This window comes from Myotis nattereri, assembly GCF_964212035.1.
Source record: "Myotis nattereri genome assembly, chromosome: 2".
In the NCBI taxonomy this organism is placed as follows: domain Eukaryota; kingdom Metazoa; phylum Chordata; class Mammalia; order Chiroptera; family Vespertilionidae; genus Myotis; species Myotis nattereri.
The window spans coordinates 162,503,402-162,530,205 of record NC_138076.1 but is presented as its reverse complement, the minus strand read 5'-3'; the positions used below and the strand labels follow the sequence as shown (position 1 = coordinate 162,530,205).

At 54.8% G+C, this 26,804-nt stretch overlaps 1 protein-coding gene across 2 annotated transcripts; it reads right to left on the bottom strand.

Moving 5' to 3' along the window:
- Nucleotides 1-1,707: 1,707 nt before the first annotated feature.
- Nucleotides 1,708-24,951, bottom strand: ITGA5 (integrin subunit alpha 5). Of its 2 annotated transcripts, XM_081084124.1 has the most exons (30): nt 24,705-24,951; nt 17,022-17,152; nt 15,621-15,733; nt 15,367-15,487; nt 14,656-14,717; nt 14,520-14,565; nt 14,133-14,258; nt 13,859-13,903; nt 13,690-13,733; nt 11,274-11,330; nt 11,045-11,097; nt 10,329-10,537; nt 9,901-10,092; nt 9,630-9,675; nt 9,355-9,456; nt 9,106-9,161; nt 8,814-8,968; nt 8,389-8,526; nt 8,191-8,258; nt 7,688-7,838; nt 7,509-7,601; nt 7,284-7,363; nt 7,069-7,149; nt 6,859-6,964; nt 6,044-6,196; nt 5,043-5,126; nt 4,829-4,942; nt 4,123-4,224; nt 3,435-3,557; nt 1,708-2,793 (listed from the first exon to the last, which is right to left on the bottom strand). In XM_081084124.1, the coding sequence occupies exons 1-30, from the start codon at nt 24,932-24,934 to the stop codon at nt 2,710-2,712; spliced, it is 3,165 nt and encodes a 1,054-aa protein (XP_080940250.1). In that variant the 5' UTR covers nt 24,935-24,951; the 3' UTR covers nt 1,708-2,709. The 2 variants fall into 2 exon arrangements, with proteins under 2 accessions (XP_080940250.1, XP_080940251.1); XM_081084125.1 differs by lacking the exon at nt 9,901-10,092 and having other exon boundaries at nt 24,705-24,950.
- Between the last annotated feature and the right edge of the window lie 1,853 nt (nt 24,952-26,804).

Sequence of the window (26,804 nt, the reverse complement as noted above, 5' to 3'; positions counted from 1 at the left end):
ATCTCTACCAACAGACAAGGAAAGGGCCCAGGCCTCCCAGTCCCCCCACCCTAGTCCCTGGACCACTCAAGTCTCTATGGTGGGAGGCAGACAGAGCTGGAGGGGCTGGGAGATTGGGAAGGGGAAGCAGACCAGAGCCTGAGAATGACAGTCCAGGGACAGAGTGGCTGGTGCTAGATTACATCTGCAGCGTTTCTGAGCCTAAGGAATTGCTTTCTTAGAGAGACCTTGTCATTCTCTGAGACTCGAAGCTACAGGCCCGACACAGACCCATGACACCAACCCAAAACTCAAAGCCCATTTCCTTCTCAGATAGTGTAAGAAATCTCAGATCTAGCCCATGAGGTTTCGCTGATGCCACTCCCACCCCTCCCCCAGGAGTGGGGAGTACGGAATTTCTTTCCTTGAGAATTCCCAGTGCCTTGCTATGCCACAGCTGCTATTCTTGGAAATGCTGGGTGGCTCTTTACTTCCTCAGGTCTCTTCTTCCCCACTAGTCCCTCTTCATTTATAGGTTCTGGGAAGAAGGTCCTGAGGGACAGAATTACCAAGAAGTCACAGATGGAGTGTGGAGCAACCTTGGTCTTTCAGGAGGGAGATTATGGGTGATGCAGTCATTGCTAGGCAGGAGCCCAAGGTAATAAGACTAGTCCTGGCCCTGGCCGGGTAGCTCTGTTTAGAGCGTTGTCCCAGTACACCAAGGTTATGGGCTAGATTTCCGGTCAGGGCACATACAAGCCAGCGAATGCATAAATTAATGGAACAACAAATCGATGTCTCTCTCCCTTAAAAAGAAGAGTCTTGGTGTGGGAAGAGGGTGAGACGGACCTCATAGCCTCCCTTCCCCAAATTTCCATAAATTTGTAGCTTTGCTGCCCTCTGGTGGCTGAATTCTGGTCTGGCATGACACGGACAATCCTATTAGATTTGAGCACCCCTCTCCTTTCTCTTGCTGCATGTTAGCACGGGCCTTAAGGAGGCAGAGGACCTTGAGGGGCTCCCTCACTTTCATTTCTCTTCAAAGGCCTGAACCTTATGGCATGTTGGTGAAGGAGGAGGGCTTTCACAGTCAGACAAGGCCGAATTCGACTCTGCTCTGGCACTCCTGTGTGAGTTGGGCAAGTTACATAACCTCTCTGGACCTCAATTTCCTCTTGTGTAAATGAGGTTAATTGTACCTACTTCACAGGATTATTTGTAGAAATTAAAGGGATAATGTAGAATATTTAACACCCCCCCCCCTCTACCCACCACCATACAATAAGTAATAAAAAACCAAAACAAAACCCTAGCTGATTTCTTCTTAGTTTTGTGGCCTTTGCTCTCAACCCATTTCATTATCTGATTTAGGGATGCCCAAGTGAGTCTTCTGGACCATCTTCTCCCAACTTCAACCTGGACCTCCCCCTCTGCCCTCTTCCCTAACCCTCAAGGAGAAGGGGTTTCTCTCCTTCTCTCTGGGAGGTGTGAGGGACCAGGTCTGTGGGGCTGAGAGATGGGCAGGGGTCAAGTCTTTCTTCCACTCCTCCCATCATTTCTTTCACCTAAGAGAAGGGAACCCCAAAACAAGTTCCCCAATTCCTGGGGTTTATAATCCTGGCCCCCGGTGGAAAGAAGTTGTGAGAAACACAGGCTTTTCCTACCCACCAAGCTGTCTGGTACCAGGATGGGTTTGGAAAACATATAAAAGAGATTCCAGCTCTGGTCAGCGGGGGCACCGGGCCGGGTTTATTGCACTGCAACAGAGTTTAAATAAGTCCCGGGTGTCCCGAGCCGAGGGGGGGGAGGGTTGGGCAAAGAGAGGAAGGGCAGCGTCAGTGCAGCTGGCGGGCAGAACCCAAATCCTGCAGGCCCGAGAGAGTGGGCTCCCCTTTCTCTGGGGGACTGGGAGGGCCTGCCTTTGGCCAGGCTGAGGTTCCAGATCTGTTGCCATCATGGCCCCTTCAGAGTCCTGGGCAATTCCTGACTTCTCCCGAGTCAGAGGTGGTTTGGGCCTCCAGGCCCAGGTGTCCGGTGCAGGTTCAAACGTTGTCCTGAATCTGCCTGGCTAGGTTATCAATGGCTGAGTCTGGGTCCCAGATCAACCCCAGGCCCCAGGTTCAATCTGGCCCCATTTGAGTTCGGATTCTCCTTGGAGCTGGTTCTGGGCCAGCATCGATCCTTGTTTGGAATCTGTCCTGAGCTGGTCCTGGGCACCATCCACAGTTAGTGTTCCTTATTTGCCCACCGAGGTGGGGGCTGTCCAGAGCTGCCAGGGCTCACTCCCCAGGTTCCAGGTTCTTAGCCGGGGCCCCGGTGGAACTCTGGCAAGGCTGTGGACAGATCTCTGCAGGCTGGAGCTGGTGGCAAGTCCTGGTGGCAAGTCTGGCCCAGAGAACTGGGATTGGCTTCCCCAGTTCTGGTTCCAAGTTGTTTTCAGGAAACTCTCTCCCAAATGCAAAGGCTGTGGGGAGGCTGGCCTCTGTCCCTGGATCTCAGTTCCCCCGTCCGTGGGGAGGGCATGTGTAAACGAGGGTCCTTCACAGTGCATGGGGGGTGGGGATCCGCAGCTCCTCACCTCCCGGCTCTGGCCCTTCAAGTATGTCTCTGGGCTGGGAGAGGAGCGTCTCCCTGGCCCTCAGCACCTTCAGGAAGCACCCAGCCCCCTCCCCGTCAGTAGACTGAGGGTGAGGGGACTGAGCCTTCAGGATTGGAGTCTGGGAATAGGCGTCAGGCATCTGAGGTGGCTGGAGGCTTGAGCTGAGCTTTTTCCATGGCGGTGCCATAAGGGAGGGAGCGTTTGAAGAATCCGAGCTAATGATGGGGAAAGGAGGGAGAGTTTAGATACTGTGGCTCCCATTTCTCCCCAGATCTTATGCCAAGGGGGAAGGAAGAGGACTCTCTAGTGCTTCCAATCTCCCTATCTTGCAAAAGTGGCCTAAATTCAGGCTGTCATGTCTACCTCTCCAAGAGGCCCAATGGGCCAGGAGGGCTAAAGCTGGGGGTGCTTTGGTATAAAGGGATCTTTCATCAGTGCCATAAAAGTGCCCCTGGGTGAGCCAGCAATAGCAAACAGGTTTGAATTCAAGTTCCAAGTATTGGACTGCCTAGTATTGGCTGCCTCTGGAGGAGGATTCTGAGGCCACTGCTAGGGTCTGACCAATTAGTGCACCTGCCATGGGTCTTTGGAGGAAGTGACAGCACAAATGCCAAATTTGCCACCTGCAAGGAACACTGATTTTGTAAGTAGAGGCAAACTTATCAGGTTGAGTCAAGAGACTCTAAGATAGGGGCTGAAGAATGAAGGGGAAGATCCTATAGGCAGGGTCAGGATGGGATGCGTGTGGCCGGCGCACAGGTGGGGGCATGTGGCTAGAGAATTGGTTTGGAGGAAGATGCTTGGGATTGTGCTGGGTCAAGGGCAGAACCTGATGAGAGGGTAGGATGTATCGGACCTTGTAGAGGATGTAGATGAGCAGACCGAGGAGCAGGAGGCCAATGAGGATGGCGAGGATAATAATCCACAGTGGGACGCCGTGGCCGCCTTCTGCCTTGGTCCACTGCACAGCTGTGGCCACCTAGGGAGCAGGCAGGAGAGGTCACTGAGAGGCCGTGAGTCCTTCCCACCTACACTTGGTTCCCACTTGCCTCTGGACCGAGACCCACCTCTCACCTCGCATCTTGGGCTAACAGAATTCTGAACTTAAAAATTTAAATTCTTAAAAAGTGTGTTATTGTCGCTGACTTTTGGGCCTTCACACTTGCTGGTTTCCTCTCTCCAGAGAATATTCCTTCCCTGAGTGGTGAGCCTGGTAGTTCAGGCCTCAGCTTAAACGTCACTTCTTTCAGGAAGCCTTTCCTGACCCTGCAAGACTGTGTTCACGTGTCCCTGTGATGTGATCCCGTAAGTATTCTGGCCCTCCGCACACTGTGTTCTTATTGCCTGCGAGGCCATGGACTCAGGAGTAAAGATGCCCTGTCCATCAGGCTTATCATTATATCCCTGGAACAGGACATAGTAGATGCTCAATAAATATTTGTTACAATCATAAGGCCAACCCCCATCGATGTCCCTGTCCTAGCACCAGGCCCAGCACTCTGAGCCTCATCTTCCTTGGCCCAGACCTCTGGCCCCGGACCCACCAGAAGTTCCTTTCGGGGAAGCTGCCGAGGCAGGATCCGGTAGGGCATCTTCAGAGCTTCGTACACAGCTTCACACTGCAGGCTAAATGGCTGGTGCTCTCGCTGTGGGTGGAGGAAAGGTGTTCAGGGCAGTCCCCCCACCCCTGTCCTTGGGATCTAGAGGACATAACGGCTCCCCATGGTCTGGTTCAGGTTCTGATCTTTCTCTATTTTGGGCTCATTCTCTCCTGAATCTCTGTGTCCCTTACCTGAGATAATAAATGTGTAATTGAATAGTTATAACTAAATAATACATATTTAGATGGCTGCATGTAAAAAAGAATTTTAAAAATCATTATTGTGGGTTAAGCACCTAGGACAATACCTGGCCCGTAGCGTGCACTTCATAAATGACTGCTCTTTATTTACTACTCTTACAGCTGCTTGTCTCTCCACTAGAGATTCATCTTCCATCTCTTTTTCCACGTTCTCTGCACACGGACCACCCTCCAGCCCTACCACCTTCTTTGAATGGGCCAGGAAAGGGAAGCTGTTACTCTTCTCAGTGTGGCCACTAGGTGGCGCCAAGGACACAGCTCTGTTTGGGAGGGGAATGCCCGAGGCCCCTTTCCCAAAGGATGTAGCTAGGACAGTGGGGAAAGGGAGGGTCAGACCAGGCAGGCCCAAAGGTGGGCCTCAGCCCAGGGCTGAGGTAAAGCTCCCTTACCTGCAGGAAGGTCTTGGCCCGGACCCGGAAATGCAGTTGCAGACTTCGGCTCTCTTGCCGGTGGAGTGGCCCAAGCTCACAGCGCAGCCTGAAACACTCGGCCTCTGGGCATTTCTGGGGAGAACGAGGAAGCCTGAATCTGGAATTCTGCCCTTTGAGAACTCAAACAGGCGCTCAGCGCTCGGGCCCAGACCTTATTCCCAGGGCGACTTACCAGGACCTGAGGCCCAGAGGCTGGGCTCTGGCCTGGAGCTTCCCGTCTTTGCAGCCTGTGGTTCTGGGAACCCTCGGGATCCAGCTGGAAGAGGAAAGAGAGAGACTGTTAGCTGCCCCGTCCCCTCATTACAGCAGCTAAGTCAGCCTGCACCTGGGCCCAGAGCAGCTTCAACTTGTTCTTTCATCCATTCAGCGGACCACCTCCGGTGGCACAACACCAAGCCCAGCGTGAAACATGGAAATGAACAAGGCTGGGTCCTTGGTTTACAGGGAAAAGATGTGTAAATAAATACCTGGGTCCCTGTTGCGGCCTTAGGGCCTTTGCATTGGCTGTTCCTTCCTGGAATGCTCTTCTCCAAAGTCTTTCACACCCTTTTCCTTCAGGCCTCCAGGTTTTTTCCCTGATGGGTCAGCCTCCAGTTCCCTTCCCACTCAGAATGTTAGCACTGCGCTTTTATCACTTTTCAATACCTGTTAGCCTCTCTCTTTAATTTTTATTGTTTAGTGCCCTCCACTAAAATATAAGCTCCATGGGAGTGGAGACCTTGTTAATTTTGTTCAGTGCGATATTTCCTGAGCCTATAATAGGGTTCAGTGAAGGCACTCAATTAATTAAAAATTATTAATGAGTAAACATAAGGCTCGCCATGATCTGGTTCAGGTTCTGATCCAGGAGGACAGGGAAGCTGTTCCCCTGGGGCCCAGAGAAACAGAACTGGAAGGCTTCCCAGAGGAGGTGGCATGGAGCTGGGCTCCCAGAGTGTGCCAGGGCTGAAATAAGGGGGGAGATTTTAGGCAGAATGACGGAAGTGCAGTGCATAACAGAGTCTTTTTCCTGCCTAGGGCCTCGAGGTATCTGGCCTTTTCACGCCCTTCCCATGGCCTAAGTCCTAGCTTCAGGCACACTGTCAGCCATATCGCTCTTCCAGGCCCCCCCTGACATTCCCCAAACCTCTCAGCCTTGGTTCCCCGCCCCCCACCCGACTCCAGGCCTCTCACCTCCAGGTGCTCTGAGTTGGGGGGGTGGCTGGAGGTACAGTTGCTGAGTCCTGTAAACCTGGTCATGTAGAGGAGCTGCTGCCCTTCCAGGCTCTGAGGACAGCTGAGCTCCAGCACGCCCCGGCTAATGGAGCTGGGGCCCCAGTTGATGAGCTGAGGAGAGGAGAGGAGAGCACAGTCATCACGAGAAGGAAGGGAACAATCTTGCTCCATTGAGACACTGGCTCACCATGGCCCTTACACTCTGCTGCGAGTCTCCTGTCTCAAGAGTTAAAGAGGAGCCCTGACCAGTTTGGCTCAGTGGATAGAGCGTCGGCCTGCGGACTGAAGGGTCCCGGGTTTGATTCCGGTCAAGGGCATGTATCTTGGTTGCGGGCACATCCCCAGTAGGGGGTGTGCAGGAGGCAGCTGATCGATGTTTCTCTCTCATCCATGTTTCTACCTCTCTATCCCTCTCCCTTCCTCTCTGTAAAAAATCAATGAAATATATATTTTTAAAAAGTTAGTGAGAAAGTTTAAAAAAAAAAAAGAGTTAAAGAGGAAATCAGCGGGCAGTGACGAAATCCTCTCCAACCAATACCCTTCGAGGTAGCTCCACAATCCCCTCCAAGTCACTCAGCTGGCCTGTCCCTTCTCTCTGCCTCCCCAGCTGACCCTGCCCAGGCCTGACAGCGCTCCTCCTCCCTCCATGCATCCTCTCCCTCCCTCATTCTGCTCCCAGCCATCTGCCACTCATCCCAGCTCCTCCTTCCCTATCGTTCGCTGTGGCCCCACCCCTCCTGGTCCTGGTCTTCCCTGCCTCTATCCGTCCTCACCTCATAAACATGGTGGACAGCAGGGCCCAGGTCCCCCTCCTTCTGAGGCTGGTCTGGGGGGTGCCAGGCGCTCACTGGGAATAGCACTGCTTCAGGTTTGGAGACACTAAGAAGGAGGGTGGTTTTAGAGGACAGTGGAAGGGACGCTATATGCGCGCTTTCCTAGAAGTCTCCCCACCCCCAGCGAGGCCCCTCCCCCTGGACACTGACCTGTTCAGGGAGACCTGGGCTTGAGCCTCCACCGAGAGCCGGAAGGAAACCACTTCGCTCTGTGAGTTGTTGAGGTTCTTGCTGTGGGATGGAGACTGAGTTGGTGCTGGAGCCCAGCCAGAGAGGAGTCCGTGGCACAGGCCCCGCTCCCAACACGGCTGCAGCCTGCGCGGCGCCCGCCCCCGCCCCCGCCCCTGCCCCAACCCAGCACCTACCTGAGGATCTGGAAGTCAAACTGGATCGTTTTCTTCGTGTCCCGGAGGTGAGGCACTGTGAACCGAAGGCCACTCCAGAGCTGCGGGGCGGGCAGGAGGACAGGGAGGCTGCTGGATGGGGCCTTTGCCTTATCCCAGCCCCAGCCCTCCTTCCCTGTCCCACAGCACTGCTCTGAGCGGGCTGGCCGCTGCCCCCTTAGGTCCTCTCTCCTGCCCCAGACTTACACTGGCTCCTGCCTTCATGGGGTTGCCCAGGTCACACACCAGTAAGCGGCTCTGGTTCACGGCAAAGTAGTCACAGCTCAGGCTGGAGAAGTTCTGCAGGGGGCGCGGGTGTGCAGGTAAGGTTTCGGTGCCCCTCTGGCAGGGCTGCTCCCCAGACCCCCTAAGAGTTCCGTTCATACCCCTGGGTGTCTGACGAGTCCTGAGTACTCGGCCTCCGGAGGAGCCGTGACCCGAAGCTCAGCCTCATAGGCGCCACCCTCACCCACATTCTGGGCGTGGAAGGTTAGGTTCAGAGCGTTCTTGTCACCCAGGTACACGTGGTTCTGCTCCCTGGAGGGGGCACACAAGGTAAGGGACACTGGAATTAATCTCCAAACCAGGACAGCGATAATGATATAATAACAGACACCATTTACTCAGTTCCAACTCTATGGCAGGCACTAGGCTAGCTGCTTTTGGTAAATTGTTTCATTTACTTCTTCCAAAAGGCTAGGGAAATAGAGGCTATTATTCCCCCTACACGGATGAAGAAGCAAACACTCAGAGAATTTGAGTGGCTTCCCAAGGTCACACAGCTAGCTAGCACGTCGCTGTTGTACTTTTTCAGGTCCTTCCATGTTTCCTGTGTCCTGCTTCCAGACCGTGGCCTCTGAAACCCCCGCCTGATGTTCGTCTTACTTACCCAAACACTTCCAGCTGCAGGTCTGGCACACAGATGTTGTCTTCTCCACAGTCCAGTAAGATCTGAGCCTGGGAAGCAGGGGGGCCATGAGAGAGGGAGGTTAGAGCCTCTCCTGGGCTGTAGTAGGCTCCCCCACTCAGGGTCCTGCCGAAGGTGCCCAGGCCCCTCTCCTCCTGGCTCCCCCCACCCTGTCCTCACCTTGTCCTCGATACGGCTCTTGCTCTGGTAATGTAAGACTGGCCGGAGGCCGTGGCTGTCCACGGGGGCTTGCGGGTCCAGGGAGAAGTTGAGGGCAATGTGAATCGGGGAGAGTTTGTCTCGGAACTCTGACTCGTTCTGGGGCAGGGGAGAGGGTTCACAAAGTCAGGGGACAGTGCTTCTCATGTTTCCTTCTGTCCACTCAGGGCCTTCAAGAATTCAGGGGTCCAAACGTGACCGTCTTCATTGCTTGAGAGGCCCTGACAGCCTGGCTCCCAGCTCTGACTGAGGGTCCCCCTTCTCAGCTCCACCAAAGCCCCGAGCCTTTGCCTGGAACCTCCCAATCTCCCTCCCTTCAGGAAAGGCCCCAGTGCTCTATGGCCAGCCTCCCCAGGCCCATCCAGACCCTGCCCTGGAGGCCATACCCTGAGGTAGACCTTCATCTCTCTGCAGTCCTCCCGGGCCCCATTCTGGATGAGCAGGGTCTGGGTGAGGGTCGCCTGCCTGGAGGCCAGGAACAGCGCACGCCGCACTCCTCCCTTCTGCTTCTGCCAGTCCAACTGGAGCTCCACCGTGAAGCCTGCAGCGGGGGGGGGGGGGGGGTGTTAGGAGATCCTGCCTCTCCCGCTTCATCTATTCAGGGAGAGGGGCAGTGTCCACATCCCCAGTCCCTCCATGCCCTCCCAGGGACCGAGAGATTCAGGGAGTCTCTTTTACCAATGGAATCAGGAACATGCTTTCCAGAGGCGTTGAGGCAGAAGCTAAGGTTGATGCTGGAGGAAGACGAAGGGGAGAGCTGATGCACCCACTGGACAGGGATCCTATGTCCTCTACCTATCTCCCAGACAGACCCAGACTAGGACAACCCCCTTGTCCCCTGCTGCAGACCTGGTCTCCCTGCCTTCTCCAAGGCACAGACCGAGGTCCCCCAGACTGGTCCCTGCAATCTCCTGGGCCCCAGCTCACCAGGCCACAGGGTTCCCCTCCAAGCTGCAGCTGCGCTCCTCTGGGTTGAACATGGCAGGGAAGATGGTGAGGGAGGCACTGGCAGACACGATGGGGCGACCCCTGCCAAGAGTGGATGGGGGGACAATAGAACTCAGACCCTGTGGAACCTGGGCAAGAAGCTGATGCTCAAGCCCCAGGATCCCCCTGTCCTTTGTCCACGTTCCCAACCTCAGCCCCAATGAGGAACTCCCCAGTTCCCACTTCTCCCAGGCTGCCCATCCGGGAGTTCATACCTGTATACCACAGCCTTGTCCACACCAAAGGACCCCACAATCAGATCTGCAAGAAGTCAAGAAACTACCCTTTACAGCAAGCCTCAAAGTAGGATCCTTCCTTTCTAACCCTTCTAGTTTCATAGCTCAAGGAGGCCGAAGTGAGGGAACATCGCCACCTGGTGGCAGCGTCGCAGAGCTGCACCCAAGGACCTCCGGAAAGTGCACAGAGGGGTTAAGGGGGCCAGTGACAGGGAATTCCTAGTGGAGCAGGGCCTCGGGAACAACTCACCAGGGTACCCGTTGCCATCCAGGTCTCGGCCTCCTCGAAGGGCAGAGCCAAAGAAGTCTGGAGTGTGGCCGGTTGCCCAGAGGGGCAAGAGCACCTGGGAAGGCTTAGAGCCCAGCCCCGCCGGGCCCCCGGGGAATACAAACACCACTCCCTGCTGGGTCTCCCCACCAAAGGGAGCCCCAATGGCCACATCTGCAAGACACACAACACACACCAGTCAGCAGGCCCAGGTCCAAGAGTTCAAATCTTTACCACCACAACCCAGGCCCCAGGATCCTATTTTCCCGGCTGTCGTCCCCCATATTCTCATTCCTTCAAAGCCTCCAGACCTACACATCTTGGGAAGACACTGGGGGTCTGGGTATCGTAGCCACTCTTTTTCTAAATCCCTTCTGACTCTGGACTCCTCCTCAGCTCTGTGTACTTACCATTGTAGCCATCTTGGTCCAGGTCCCCCAGGGGGGTCAAGGAGCTTCCAAATCGGCCAAACTCGTCACGGCCAGTAAGGGTGAGGGTGGGTGTGGGCTCCATGCCGGCTGGCTGCTGCAGGTAGATGTAGACCCTGCCTACCTCCTGGAGCCGCCCATCGGCTGTCCGCTCCATGAGCAGGGGTGCTCCCACCAGCAAGTCATCCAGCCTGGGGGCAGGGCAACAATCTAGGCATCCTGTCACCCTGCCTGGCCGCCTCCCCTCCCCAGTCCAGTGCCAGGAACTTCCAGGCATCCTGATCCCAGGCTCCCTCCCACCCGAGCAAGAAGAGCTGAGGTCTTCTGGTCTTGGTGCTCAGCTCTCTCCTTGCCCTAGGCCAGGGGTCCTCAAACTTTTTAAACAGGGGGCCAGTTCACTGTCCCTCAGACCGTTGGAGGGCTGGACTATAGTTTAAAAAAAAACTATGAACAAATTCCTATGCACACTGCACATATCTTATTTTGAAGTAAAAAAACAAAACGGGAACAAATACAATATTTGTATTTGCATGTGGCCTGCAGGCCGTAGTTTGAGGACCCCTGCCCTAGGCAAAGGGATGTAGGCACCATGAGGAGAATTCAGGGGAGAAGCCTGGAGAAAAAACACTCCTTGAGTTTTCCTGTCCCCATTCTTCCTTCCTTCCTTCCATCGTGGTGTGCCTCTTCCCACTACTCACCCGTCCCCATTGAGGTCTGTTGCAGCCACTGCATAGCCATAGTAGGAGGCCATCTGGGGAGGACAGAGGAGCAGCTCTGGGTCAGAACTAGAGGCTCAATCAACAGAATCAACAGGGGCTATGGAGGGAGGGCAGAGACTCCAGGGAGAAGGGGGCTGAGCTTATTGGGTCAGAGCTGGGGCTTGGTGGGCAGAGGGCCCAAGTGGGTTGGGGTTGGGGGTGTCCTCACCTGTTCCCCTGAGAAGTTGTAGAGGGATCGAATGTCTGAGCCATTAAGGATGGTGACCTAGGAATGAGGAGAGATGCCCATTGGCCCCGGACTCCCAGCCCCTGGACGGAGGGCAGATATGTACTAACTACCCAAAGGCAGGCATTCCGTGGAGACAGAGATTACTTGTCCCCTAATTCCCTCCTGCCCTCACATCCCTATTTCTATGCCAGCAGCTCAGTCCCACAGCAACATTCTTCTTCTCCATATCACTTATCAACGACTGTCAGATCGAATATTTACCTATTGCCCATGCCTACCCACTAGAGTGGGAGATCAATGCAGGCAGGAGCTTGGTCTTGTTCTTTGCTTTTTCCCCAGAGCCTACTAGTAAAGTAGTAGACGCTCAATAATTATTAACTGAATGACCGAATGCACTCTGAGGCTGCACTCATTCTTTATCCTCCAGCCCTCCCAACCACAACACTCACATCTTCCCGACGTCCCCTCTGAGTGGCTGGCCCTATCAGTCACCAAGTCTTTTGACTCCTTGCTCTCTTCCCCGCTGTCTGGTGAGAGTCCTCTCACAGGACTGCTGGAGAGCCTCCTGCCCGCCTCCCTGCCTCAGGCTCTCTCTTCCCCTCAGCACCCTTTCCCCACTGCAGCAGGGCCTAGGAGGGACCCCCCCCCCCGGCTTGAAAACCCACAGGAGTGTTCTGGCCGGTGGCTCAGTTGGTTGGAGCATCGTTCCATAGAGCAAAAGGTAGTGGGTTCGATCCCCAGTCCAGGCAACCCATTGATGTTTCTCTCTCTCTCTCTCTCTCTACCCCTTCCTCTCTTTTTTAAAAAAAAATATGTTTTATTGATTTTTTACAGAGAGGAAGGGAGAGGGAAAGGGATAGAGAGTTAAAAACATCGATAAGAGAGAAGCATCAATTCAGCTGCCTCCTGCACATGCCCTCTGGGGATGTGCCCACAACCAAGGTACATGCCCTTGACTGGAATCGAACCCGGGACCTTTCAGTCCGCAGGCCGACGCTCTATCCACTGAGCCAAACCAGTCAGGGCCCTTCCTCTCTCTTCAAAAATCAATAAACACAAATCCTTGGGCGAGGGTTAAAACACACACAAAAAAACCAACCCACAATGGGTCCCTGTAGCCACTACCCAAGCCTGGACTTCTTGGCTGGTTCTGTGAGGCTCTGGATAACTGGCCCCAGCCTGCCTGCTTCTGCTCAACCCTTCCTCCTCCTCCTCCTCTTCCTCCTCCTCCTCCTCCTCAGTCAACCCAGAGTCTGCTAAACAGGCCTGATTTTTTCCCTTTCCCTCCACGCCTTTCTTCATGCTGCTGCATAGGATGCTCTGGCCTCATCGCCATTGACCCTCACAGGCCCGTCTCTGATCCACCCCGGCCCGGAAAGGAGGTTATTCCTCTCCCTGAACTGATAACCATCGTGCCCACTTCCTGAAACTGACCGTAGTGCAGGGAGAAGGCCGGCCTTGGAACAAGACAGACCTGCTTTTGGATCGCTATCCAGCCACTTCCTAACAGTGTGACCTTAAACAACTTATGGTAACATCTACCCGCACCGGCTTGAATAGAAATCACGAGTGGACCGTGCCCGACACACTGAGGGGCTCCTGAACAGGAGCTGTCCCTTAGGTTGTAATTATATGTGTCTTATCTTCCATAGTTGATCAGAGGCACCTTATGAGATGAGGGGCGATGTCTTATTCATCTTCTTATCTCTTACCTTGCTTTAATAAGTGTTAATTGAACAAACTCCTATGGCACTCTTATCTGTAACCTTTTTAAAGCACTTGTCATGGTCTAATAATAACAGCTACCAGTTGTACACTGCTCAGCAGTTCACTAAGCACTTTCACATGCGTTACCTCATCTCATCCTTACAAGAGCCCTGTGAAGTCAGAACTATTATTATCCCATTCTACAGGGAAGGATGAGGCTCAGAGAGGGTAAGCAGGCTCAAGGGTTTACGGAGTGAGGTAGAATATGAATAAATAAAAATTACAGAAGGATGCATCTAGAGTAAGACCAAGAACTTGAACCCAGGTCTGACCCCAGAGCCCGTGTCTGATCCACTTTTAGAATTCTCACAAACTGCCCTGCATGTTTTTTGTTGTTTTTTAAAAATCTTCACCAGAGGATACTTCCCATTGATTTTTAGAGAGAGTGGAAGGGAGGGGGAGAAACAGAGAGAGAGAAACTTCGATGGGAGACACATTGATTGCTTGCCTCCTGCATGCTCCCGGATCAGTGCCAGAATCAAACCCGGGACCCTTTAGTATGGGGCCTCTTTACACTGAGCCAAACCATCTAGGGCACATGTTTTTTTGTCATCAGCCAGCAGCCGGGGGCGGGGGGTGGGGGGAGGGAAGGAAGAGGGAAGGAAGAGGGGGTCAGGCAGGGTCTTACATAACCGTAGGTGAGGTTCCCTTTTGGCACGCCGGCAACAAAGTCTGCAAAGAGAAGAGAAAGTTGTGGACTAAGGGTGGGAAACAAGGAGTCACAAGAATGGTAAGCGTCTGGGTTCCTGGGTCTCCATCCACCCCCTCCCTTGGCCTTAGTCTGGGGACACACTCACCTTCTGTGTCATCACCACTGAATTCACCCACAGCCACAGAGTAACCTGGGGGACAGGGTGGGTGGGTATTAATATTCTTGCTTCGGGGACCCGTCTGCCCAGGCCCATCTCCACCCCGTCCCCCACCCCTGCAGGCCTTCACAGTCAGCCTGCACATGACAAGTCTGACAGCGGGGCTGGTGATGCCCGAGTGGGAAAGAGGAGGCAGGGGAGTGTGAGGACAGGGCAGGGGTGCCTGAGGTTGCCCCCTCCTCCCTCCCACCTGCTCACTCACCCAGATAGCTGTCGTCGTAGAAGGAACTGGCCTGGCGCGTCTGCAGCTGCCCCTGAACCAGGTTGATGAGGTACTCAGGGTAATAGGACCCTGCAATCTGCTCCTGGGTGGCCGACAGGATCTGGCCTGGGAAGAGGATGAGGAGGAGATGGATGGAGGAGGAGGGGCAGGGAGGAGAGAACTGGGGGTGGGGGTGACTGGGTAGGATTTTGGAAGTCTGGTTCAAGGAGGGCAAGCTTGTGCAGGGTGGTGGAGGAGGACACGTAAGTCTCAACAAAGGGAGAGGAGAACTGGGATGGCCAACAGGAGGGGATATGGCGACCTCAGGCCGGGAGCGGGATGAGAGGCCTGTGCCAGGGCCCTAGGAGTCAGCACAGCAGGACTTACCTTGCCAGAAATAGCTCCCTGGTCCACCCAGCACCACACGCCCAGTCTGTGGGGGGAAGGAGGCGAGTCTACGTAAGGTCCTGACCCCCCTGTGTCCACCACTCACAGCCACGTCCCTCCCAGGTCACCCTCTCACCTTGGTGAACTCAGCACTGAAGCCACCTTGGCAGTAACCCTGGCCTGCTGCCCAGCTGAAATCTGTGGGGGAGAAGGTGGTGGGCAGGAGGCCCACGCAGATGGGCCGAGCAGGAAAGAAGAGAGACTGGGGAAGGAGGTGGGAGAGGGCCCTGGGAAGGGCCGCCCTGAACCAGACAGTAAGCACGAGACCAACAAGGGGCGGGTTTAGCGCCTTCTAGGGCAGGGGTCCTCAAACTTTTTAAACAGGGGGCCAGTTCACTGTCCCTCAGCCTGTTGGAGGGCCGGACTATAGTTTAAAAAAAACACTATGGCCGAAATGGGTTTGGCTCAGTGGATTGAGCATCGGCCTCCGGACTGAAGGGTCCCAGGTTCGATTCCGGTCAAGGGCATGTACCTGGGTTGCAGGCATATCCCCAGTAGGAGATGTGCAGGAGGCAGCTGATCGATGTTTCTCTCTCATCGATGTTTCTAACTCTCTATCTCTCTACCTTCCTCTCTGTAAAAAATCAATAAAATATATAAAAATAAAAAAATAAATAAATAAATAAATAAAAACTATGAACAAATTCCTATGCACACAGCGGTGGCAAAAACACCTGTCGGGCTGGATAAATGTTTTCGGCGGGCCGCATGTGGCCCGCGGGCCGTAGTTTGAGGACCCCTGTCCTAGAGAGAAGGCAGACAAGGCGCGGGCCCACTCTTGCCCTACCTGAGCGGCAAGGTGCGTACTCCAGAATCCGGGTGAAGTTGTCTGTGGAGAGGTAGCAGGTGCCCACGGGATCGCTCAGCGGCTCCTTCTCTGTGCGCCAACTGTACAGCGGAGCGCAGGCCTGGGGAGGCCCCGGAGGAGGGAGCCTTAGGTTTAGACCGACAGAAGCCCTCTCCTCCCTCCCTGCCTGGGTTCCATTGTGCCCGACCACGCCCTACCCGGGCCCCCACCACCCCAGCCGGCTGGCCCCTCACCAAGATGGAGGAGCCATGGGCGCGAACGGTTGCTCCGAACCACTGAAAGGACTTGTACTCCACAGGCTCCTCCCCCTCGGGGTTGGAGAGGGAGGACTCCAGGATCCGAGAGCCTTGGGGAAGGGAGAAAGGGAGTCATGCAGGTAGTGGGCCCCCGAGCCCAGCACAGCCCCTACCCTCAGCTTGGGGGCGCCCAAGCACTTGCAAGCCTGAAGCCAGGACTTACTGGGAGGGGAATGACAAAGGGTCTTCAGGCTCTACTCGGTGTAGCCTGACTCACCCCCGCTCTCTGCGCACACCCTGGGGTTTCTGGAGTTGCCTGGCTCTGTCGCTCTGGTCCAGCGACCAAGGATGCTTGCAGTGAGGTGGGGGCAGGAGGTGGTGGGGGAAGAATGGCACCCCTCTGTCTGTACCTGGGCCGTATCTCTAAGCACCTTGCTCTTTTCTCGATCTTTTTCTCACATCTCTGCATTGCTGCCCATGGACCCCTTCTAGCCACCGCCTTCCCCACACCACTGTCTGTGTCCATGGGGTATGGATCTATACATCATACAGGACATCCTTTTTTATTCCTCTGATTCTTACCTGTCTTTCAGGCATAAAAAAAAAAACCCCATCTGTTTCATGATCTTATCTCCCACCCCCCACTGTCTCCATCTGTTTATGCGCTCCTCTTTTTGTCCCCTCACCCGTCTTTATCTCTGAAGCCAGATATAGCTCAGCAGTTCATATCCTTACTCCACCATTTACTAGTTGTGTGACCTTGAGCAAGTTACTTAACCTCTATTTCCTCAGCTATAAAATGGGGATAATAATATCTCATACAGTTGTTGAAAGGATTAAGTGAGTTAATATTTATAAAGTGCTTATAGCAGTGCTGGGCGCAGAGCAAGTGCTCTTGAAGTGTGAGCTGTTATTACTGTTTATCTCTGGTCTCTGTCGGTCTCCCCCCTCTCTATCCCTGCATCTACCCTGGGCCCTGAGCTCTTTGAGGGCAGTGGCTAAATCATGCTTCGACCCCCCGCAGCCCGAGCACAGGGCCTGGCATGCACTATCACTTAGTCAGTGCTTAGTTAAATGAATCAAATAGCCTGTGTGACTCTCCCTGTCTTTGTCTGTGTTACTGGCCTGGCCTCCCCGAGTTGTGGGTGATTCAGGGGAAATGAGAGCCACATGTTTCTGAATCATGCCCGCCCTCCTCGGGCTGGGCTGGACTGGGAACGTGGTGTGAGTGCCACGGGGAGCCGCTGCTCGCTGCACAGAACTGGAGCACCACCATCAGAGCTGGGCGGGCACGTGGCCAGGGAACTGGGCAGGCTCTGCCCTTCACGCCAGGCCCCACCCGGGCCCCACCCCCAGTCCCTCCTTGAACTTCCCAGGCCTGCCGAGGAGGTTGGTTACCTTTGCTGTCAAACTCAATAGGGGTGCACGGTGCCAGGCTGGTGCCCCAGGGGCAGAGGTAGACAGCACCACCCTGCAGCACGCCTGGCTGGCTGGTGTTAGCCTTGGGTGCTCCCACCAGCACGCTGACCCTGTGAGGGGAATGGAGAAGCAGTTCAGGGAGGCTCCTAGCCCTTCTTCAGTTTCCCAAGGCAGGAAGGACCCAGGCCTCTGGGCCAGGGGCTGGCTGGGGGTGGGGTGGATGCCCCCTGCGTTGTATTTATATCTCAGAAGATGCCACAGATGCCAGAGGCACAGGCTGGAGTCAGGCGGTCCCCATGTGCCGCTGTCACTAACACAACCCCTCCCCTCCTCCCATCACTCTCTTTCCTCTCCTACCTTCTTCCCCTGCTATTAGAGAGAGAAGGAGCCAGAGTCAGTTCTGGGAAGGGAAAGGGGGCCAGAGGTTCTGGCCTCAGCGTCTCCATCCCTCTATGGACCTGCCAAGGTTGGATGTGCAGCCTCTGGAAGCCAGGGTCCTCTCACCTAGCCCGTACGCTCTTGTCCCAAGCCAGAGCCTTTCTCTGGGCCAAGACCCAGGCATCCGGCTGCCCTGCTGTCCAGCCGCCCAGCCCTGGGGCGTGTAGGAGGAAAATGTGAGTCTTGGAAATCAGGCAGAAGTGGAGAGAAGAGCTGGATGGTGGTGAAAACAGACCGTTCCCCTGGGCTTGGGCCTGCCTTCTCCTTGGGCTCTGGTGTGAACTTCCCCGCTGGGGCTGGGCCTTTATCTCAGCCCCGGAACCCTTTTCCACACACCATCTCTAGGAGTCTGCATTCAGATCCTGCTGTACTGGAGTCTTAGTTCCAGACACCGTCCCTCAGTCCCCGCTGAAACCACGAGGAGAGGGTTGCCTTTGTCGGGGGGCCCATGCAATGGGGTGATCATAGTTAAGGTCCTGGATAATCTTCCCGTCTTTGGCTCTGTCTCCTCCATTTCTTGGTCCCTTGCCTCTGAGGCTTCTGCACAGCGGTCAGCCGTCTTGGCGTTCTCCTCCAGGGTCTCCCATGAGGACTGCCTCTGACAACCAGGGCTGGCCCTGGCCCTGGGCCAGTGTCCCTGCAGGCCTTGGCCTCTGCTCTCCTCCCTTACCTGCCTCTGTTCCGGCTTCTCAACCTCTGATCCTCTGCCCCTATGACTGTTTGCTCTCTTGGTTTCAATGTTTGAGTTTTCTCTCTCTTGATCTCAGATCTTAGGCTTCTCCATATCTGTTGATTCCTGTCCCCATTCGGCTTCAGCATTCCCGTACCCACTCCTTCCTGTTATTAGGATACCTTCTTCAGCCTTTCTTACCAGGAAAGAGCATCCAAGTGGGAGATTATGTTGGAGGTGACAAATGCTGGGTCTGCCTTCCAAGAGGACCGGGTGGGGAAGGAGTGAAAGGGGTGGGGTCCAAGAGAAATAGGGGATGGCAACCACAGAGGAAACAGCTCCAAGGGACTGCAGTGGGGAGTGAGCAGTCCAGAGGATGAGAATGGAGGGAGAGGCCAGGGTCAGGGGGATGGGGGGGTGCTGAGAGTGCAAGAGTTCCTGGAGTGATGGGGGGTGGGGTGCCAGCCTTAGTTACTGTGGGGACAGGAAATGTTTACTGCCTGTGGCTTCCTGTCTTTTTCCAACCTCTCACTTCTCCGTTTGTCTCCCACCAGCAGGGCCCCACCCTTTTCACTCAGGCACTACATACAGCTGGGGGGTGGGCCATGGGCGGTGACCTGGTCAGTTACCAGGCCCAGGAGGTAAGGCTGGTCATGGGGAGAGGCTGCGTTGTCCTAGGGCTGGGTGAGGAGAGAGGGGTACCACCCTCCCCTAGCTGGGGCAGCCCCAGAAAAGTTGTGGTACAGGAAGCAGTGAAAAGAGCACTTGACCAGCTTGGCTGATGTGGTTTAGCGGTTGAGCATTGATCTATGAACCAGGAGACCACAGTTTGATTCCTGCTCAGGGCACATGCCCGGGGTTACAGGCTCCATCCTGGGTGAGGTATTCAGGAGGCAGGAGATCAATGAGTCTCTCTCATCGTTGATGTTTCTACCTCTTTCTTTCTCCCTCTGCCTTCCTCTCTGAAATCAATAAAAAAAAAAAATTTTTTTTAAAAAGAGCACTGGACCAGGAGTCAGCCCTGGATGAGGGGCAGGCACTGGCTCAGTGTGGACTTGGGCCATACTTTTCCCCTCTCTCTGGGAGCAGAGGTTATGTCAAAGTCTCAGGGAGCTCTGATAGTCTATTTCCAGGAGAACACAAGGCTATGGCTAAGGGACCCAGTTCTCATTCCCCATTTTTTTAAAAAATATATTTTTATTGATTTCAAAGAGGAAAGAACAGGGAGAGAGATAGGAACATCAATGATGAGAGAAAATCATTGATTGGCTGCCTCCTGCACGCCCCCCACTGGGGATCGAACCTGCAACCCGGGCATGTGCCCTTGACCAGAATCGAACCTGGGACCCTTCAGTCCACAGGCTAATGCTCTATCCATTGAGCCAAACCGCCTAGGGTCCACTCCCAATTTTACAGCACCCCCAGCTCTTGAGGAGGAGCTGAGCTTGAGTTCTCCTGGGATGGCCCGAGGAAGAAGCCTGGAGTTTGTCGGACAGGGTTGGAAGGTGAGAGAGAGACCTTACGAAGATTGTAAAGCCCACAAGCTCATGGGCCAAGGGCATGTGCGTGGCTGTATGAAGGTTCAGCAGACCCGTTCTTGCAGGTAAGCCCACAGACTCCGATCCAGACCTGCCTCCACCACCCATGGCTTGTACCCCAGGGTTCAGTGGCCCTTCTAATCTAGTTCCTCCAAGTCAGTCTAATAACTAGTGCCCCTGCCTATGTGCCGAGGGAGGCACCTGGTGGCAGGGATGGCACTTCACATAGCTAATCCATTCTCCCATTTTTAGTTCCTGCTTCCTAAATCCTGGAGCAGTTGGGGCCCCTTAGGGGTTCAAGAAGGTAACAATGGAAAGTCCTTGGGCTATTTCCTTTATCTTTTAAAATCCTCACCAAGCCCTAACCGGTTTGGCTCAGCGGATAGAGTGTCAGATAGAGTGTCGGCCTGCGGACTCAAGGGTCCCAGGTTCGATTCCGGTCAGGGGCATGTACGTGGGTTGCGGGCACATCCCCAGTGGGGAGTGTGCAGGAGGCAGCTGATCGATGTTTCTCTCTCATCGATGTTTCCAACTCTCTATCCCTCTCCCTTCCTCTCTGTAAAAAAGCAATAAAATATATTTTAAAAATAAAAAAAAAATAAAATCCTCACCAAAGGATATCTTTCCCATTGCTTTTCAGAAAGAGTGGAAGCGAGGGAGGAGAAGAGGGAGACAGAGCAACACTGATGTGAGAGAGACACATCAATTGGTTGCTGCTAGCATGCACCCCAACCAGGACCAGGGATCAAACCTGCAACCCAGGCGTGTGCCCTTGACTGGGAATCGAACCCTAGACCCTTCGGTGTGTGGGCCAGTGCTCTGTAACCAGTGATCCACACCGGCCAGAAACTCTGGGTTATTTTCAATTTTTCAGAAAGCCTAATGGAAACATTCGTTTACTTGATAAGGCAGCCCAGGCTAATTAAAACCTCAAGTATATTTACTTTTGCTGGAATTATATCAACTCATGTAGAGAGCCTGACTATCTCATATTGGTCACAAGCTCTGATTGGCAGCTATAGATGTCTTCTTGTTCTCACGTCTAGCTGATAAAAAATGAGAAAAAAGAATTATTTCTTACTAAATGCAGTTGGGCAGATAAACCCTTCTAAAATATAGAGTTCAAGGGAAGAAATAATTGCCATCATTTATTTTGAAGACTTAGGACCCTGAAACTCTAGCGTTGGTTCTTGGAGACATGGCTGCCACCGCTGGAAGGCACCGCAGAGGGCACCCTCTGGTGTGAAGACTTTCTTGTAGAAGCCTCAGGGCTGCCACGTGGAGTCAGGGGCTAGTTTGGTCTTGACACTCCTCATCTTCCACAGTGGTCTCAACCTTCCTAATGCCGCGACCCTTTAATACAGTTCCTCATGTTGTGGTGACCCCCAACCATAAAATTATTTTCGTTGCTACTTCATAACTGTAACTTTGCTACTGTTATGAATCGTAATGTAAATATCTGATATGCAGGATGTATTTTCATTGTTTGCGACCCACAGGTTGAGAACCGCTGCTTTAGAGCAACCTCTTTTCCCTTTTTATATAGAATGTCCTATTAAGATATTATTTGAATTTTTTAAAAAGGAAACAAAGAAAAAAACTTTAATTAAAAATACCTGCTGACTGAGTCCCACGTCCTTATTTTACAGATGGGAAAATTATTAAGCCCCACAAAAGTGAAGTAACATGTCTAAGGTCACTCTGAATCCTTCTCCACAAAACCAGAAGCCAGGAATCCTGATTCCTAGGCCAGTGTTCTGGCTTACCCCGTTGCCAATTTATCTCCTCTCCGCTCCACTATCCCCCCAGCCAGGCTTCTGATTAACCAGGATCCTGTTCAATAGATGGTTACTGTTTGACTCTGTTGGCCTGACAAGGTCGGGGGCAGAGAGAAGCAAGTGGACCAGGGCCCAGACCCTGCAGGTCTGACAGCAGCCCTGGCCAGGCCAGAGGAGGACACCTAGTTCTGGTCCTGCAGTGTATTCTCAAAGACAATGCCTGGCTGGGGGGGGAGGGACAGTTGCCTCTACCTATGCCAACTAAGTATCCGAAAGGAATAAAGAGCTGGGCTAAGGCTAGTGCACCTTTTAAGTCTGTGTCCTAGGCCAAGTCACTTTCCCTCCCAAGCCTTGGATTCTCTACCCATAAAGTCATGGGTTGCCCTTGAATGGTCCCTGAAACAAACTCTAGTTCTAAACTTCTGTACCTCCTGAAGCTTCAGTATATATATAAAATAAAATGGAGCAATAATGCCTCCTCTGCCTAATGCAAAGATTTTGTAATGATCCAATGAAAAAACAGATATGAAAGTGCTAAGGAATGTGAGGGACTATTATTACTAAAACTGCTATAAGCAAATATTAAAAGCAAGTAAGAAATGGGGGAAAACTTGGAAAAAGGACTAGACGGTATCTAGGTTAGGAGAGAAGCAGAGACAGAAAAACAGTTACCTCATACAAATCATGCCTGCCAGGTATCGATCACCCCCCATGGACCAGGTGCCTTTTATCTGTATCGTCTCATTTAGTCCTCAGAACAGCCTCATAAGTTAGGTGTCTGACTTTCATAAGAACACCAGGCTCTAAGGCAGCGGTTCTCAACCTGTGGGTCGCGACCCCTTTGAGGGTCGAACGACCCTTTCACAGGGGTCGCCTAAATACATCCTGCATATCAGATATTTACATTACGATTCATAACAGTAGCAAAATTACAGTTATGAAGTAGCAACGAAAATAATTTTATGGTTGGGGGTCACCACCACATGAGGAACTGTATTAAAGGGCCGCGGCGTTAGGAAGGTTGAGAACCACTGCTCTAAGACCTTAAGGAAAGGCCCCAGGTCACACAGAGAGCAAGTGGTGGGGCCAGGTGCACACCCAGTTCTGCCTGGCTTAAGGCTTGGCCCTTGCCTACCTTGCAGACTCTCCTGTGTTCACCCTGCCCTTTGATGCTGTTTTGGTGTCCAGGGTGAGAGGTGATGCAGAGGGACCAAGAACACAGACGCCCTCCCTCTCCAGCGACGGCCCCAGGCGAGGGCTATGTTGGTCCCTGGGTGTAGGAGGGGGTTGAAGGTCCAGCTGCAGTGGAAGGGAGGTCACGGGGAGGTGGAATGTGCAGAGTCCCACTCTAAGGGGGTATTGTAAAGAGAAAGTGAGAGGGGGAGGAGTGCGAGCGAGACACCTGGCTCTCTTGGAAGGAAAGATGACAAGAAGGGGGAGGGGGGAGGGGTGAAAATGCTGGGTCCTGTTGTAGAAGAGGGCTTTAGGGACTGCGGCATCAGGCCAGGGGCCAGGCAGACACCTAGGGAACCGGAAGTATGTGAAAGCCCAGATGTTTGAGAGGAGTCTTTGAAAAGGGAGATGACACTTGCTAGGTGTGGGGCAGGGTAAGAGGAAGGTTACCCAGATATGGGGGAGGATCCCCACCTCTCCTTCTCTTCCTCTTCTTGACTCCATGAGGGATGTAGTAAGCAGCGGTTTAAGGGGGCCTTGGGGGAGGCCAGATCTGGCAGAAGTTCCAGGCCGGGGTGATGCAATGGGGTTTGGGCAAGAGGCCAGGGGTGTGGGGTGGGAGCTGGGTGGGGACCTTGAATAGCCCAGAACCAACAGCTAGGGCCTAACTACCTTTTTCCATCTCCACGTCCTCTAGACAATAGAGAAACTTACCCCTGTCCCCGCCTCCCCCCACAACTGAATTTAATCCTTTTCTCCAAACATTAAAGAAAATGAGTAGAGATCAGTTAACTGTATCAGGTGTAAAAACAGCTCACCTCCGGCAGAGGTCCTATCAAACCCTGAATGTGGTGGTGGGGGGCCGTGGGAAGCTCAGAGCCCAGAGAGGCTCATTGTGGAGGATCAGGAGTCCAGCATCTGGGAGTCCCTGATGCTGCCCAGGCACAGCTACCATCCCCTCTTCCCAACCCCGGACATTTAAATAAAAGCCCTAGTTCCAATGTTGCCTCAGCTCCAGCTTCGGTTCCCCCATGCCTCCCCATTTTCCAGGCGCGCAGGGTCGGGTCTGAGGGTCGCCCTGCCGAGCTGGGAATGGGGGTCCTCCTCTGAGCCTCCCCCCATCTCTGATGCCCTGTGTCTGTCGCTCCTGGGCCCAGCGAGCCCGCGCCTCCCCAGCTTCCGACCCCAGCCCCAGAATTCCGGTCTCAGTTCAGTTCCAGCCCACAAGCTACAGGAAACCAGCTTTTCTCTTCCTCCCGGAGCCAGAGGAAGAGGGAAACCGCCCACCCCCCTCAGGCGCGCACACACACCCCTCCCGACACATCCGAGCACCGCCCTTGGCGGAGCCCACCCCCAGCCCGGCGCCCCCAGTGCCAGGGTTCCGGCACTCTCCCCAAGTGCCAGGGTCCCCTCATCCGAACAGAGATGGGGGTGGAGGCGAGTAGGAGACCAAGGAGAAAGGGAAGAGAGCCGCGTCCGCTCCCGGGTCTTTCCCAGCCCGAGTTGAGGGGGGAGGGGAGGATGAGGCTGGCCCCCGTGTAACCTCCGGGCCCTCTCAGGCTCCGACTCCCCTCTCACTGCACACAGTTCCTGCTGCTTCGACCAGTTTCTCTCCGCACAATGGCCCTTGCGGACCTGAGGTCCTCCAGTCCTCGGAAAAGCCCTTCCCGGCCTCCGCGCCCCCTTTGCGCCCGCATCCGCCCGGGTCCCGGTGGCTCACAGGTCTCAACCGGAGACCCGCTGCTCCCCGTCCACGCGCCCGCCGCTCCCTCGGCCCCGAGTCCCCTGCCCAGACTTCTCCAGGTTCCAGCTCCGTGTCCTCTCCCCACCCCACACACGTCTCTCCACTGATCTCTAACTCCAGGCCCCCTCCACGCCGGCCCCTGTCTCCTCCCTAGTCCTGCGCAGGCCCCCAACTTCAGCGTGGGCCCCCAACTCCAGCCCCAGTCCTTCCAAACTCCGCCTCTCCAACTCAAGCCTTGGTCCCCTCCAGACTTCAGCCGCGCCCCCACTTTCCAGGCGTCCCCCCACCCCCTCCATCCCGCCGCCAACGCTCCTTACTCACCCGTCTGTCCCCGGCCGGTAAAACTCCACGGAGAAGCCGAAGAAGGAACCGGGGGGCCCCGAGAGCACAGCTGGGGCCTCCGAGTCTAAGTTGAAGCCCCCGACCCTGGGTGTCGGCGGCAGCAGCAGCAGCAGCAGGGGCAGCAGCAGCGGCAGCGGCGCGGATCGGTGCCGGGGGCCCCAGCGTGGCTGCACGGCGTGGAGAGGGGACCCTGGCGTCCGGCTCCCCATAGCGCCCGCTCTCCCCTGTCCTGGGGCCACCGACCCGGAGCCGCTTCCTAAACCTCCCAGAGGCGAATGACTCAACGCGGGGAGGAGTTTGCCAAACTCCCGGCTGAGCCCTCCCCCCGCCCGCCAGGGGGGTGGGCGGGGGGGCATTCCTGGGTCCTTGGAACGCTGAACCCGAGCCCCCCACCCCGGAGGGGCGTGGGGGGGCTGCACCTCTCCACTCCCCTCTCCCAGCCCCAGCTGGAGGCCGGTAGTTTGTACTGGGTCAGACTGGGCGGGATTGGGCTCTTCGCCCTCCTCCCTCGGCTTCCCCCTCCCTCCTCCCCCCTCCTTTCCAGATGTACAACGTAAACGCTCGGAAAAGGAGTCGGAAAAAGGGAGCCGAGAATTTCCTAATGAGGAAAAGAATCACCTCTGGAGGGCGGAGGGAGCCTGCGCGTGTGTGGGGGGTCGCCCTCACTTCTCCAGGGAGGAGACTTTTGGGTCGAAAGAGACAGGAGACACCTCTGGCGTCTGGCCAGCTGGGATTCCCCCTTGCTTTCCGGGGCCACCGGGTGCCTGGGTGCCTGCCAGCTGGATTTGGGACTCGGGAGTTGAGGGACAGAGTGGTCCCGATCTGATAGAGGGCCTCCACAGGCTCCTCGAGTTCTGCTGCCCCTCACCCCAAGGAGTTTGGGGTCACTCACCGGGAGGGTTCTGCGCCCGGTCTCAGCCTTCTCGGTTGTAGGGCATGGAAACCTCTGTTGAGCTCCGTCCTAGAATCTGGCAGTTGACCAAGAGCCTGGGAGTGATAGGGAGGGTGGTGTTATGGCCCCTCAGTGTCTTCTTGATAAAACCCATGTGACTCCTATAAACCTGGAGAACTGTAGCATGGGGTGGGGGGATGGGGGTGTTATCTTGCAAAGGGGCCACCCCATTCTTCCCAGACCCCCTGGGGATGTTGAGGAAGGAACTCCATAGCAAGGGAAGGCAGTAACCCCCTGCCCACCCCTTCCTCCAACTCTGGCTCGGTGTAATGAGATCACCTTTCAGGATTCTAGTCTTTATCTTAGTCTGGGGGAGGGGGACCTAGGGGCCTAGATTCTCTCCTAACCTCTTCTCCTTTCCAGCCCCCTTCCGGCCTTTTCCCTCCAGGACTTCTTTCCCTCCAGAACAATCATTCTCTGAATCAAGCCCTGCTCCCTCTGTTCCCCAGGCCCCTGCCCCACTCTGCCGAAGGGACTCAGAATAAAAGTGCCCATAATCAATGCTTTTTCTTTCGCTTTGAGTTTCCTTCTGCTACTCTACTTTCTGTCCCAAATCATCCAGCTTCCCCCCAACCCCCCTTTTTAAAAGCCTGTCTCTAGAGCCAGCTGCAGCCCAAGGGAGAAGCCAGCTGGTTAGACTGTGGGATGATGCTGGCCCCCAGCCCACTCTCACATCTGCAGGTCCTGATGTTTTCTTAGGTGAGGAACCCCAGCAATCTCTGGGTCAGGATCTTAAGCACAGCCCTACCACAAAGGTAACCTCTAGGCAAAAACTACTCAAGCCAAGGGGTGAGAACCCCCTTGGGGAGGAGAGGAGCTGAGGCCTGACTGCTGTATAGTCCAGTGTGAACCCAGCTCTCTCCTTTTTTCAGCCTAGGCACAAGCTCTTTAGATTTTCCCAGGATTTAGGAGCTTGGGGCAGAGGAAGGAGGGGTACAAGGAGGGAGGTGTGTGACTCAGCCCCTCCCAGGAGCCTTGGTAGGGGACAGGGGACATAGCGTCCTACTCCAGTCCTCTTCCCAACTCCACCGCCCCCCAGCCTTGGCCAACTCAAACAGGCCCCCTCCCTGTCCATTCCTTGCTCCTGTTTACACGGGTAGCCCCTTAGTCATTCTCTGGCTGGCTTT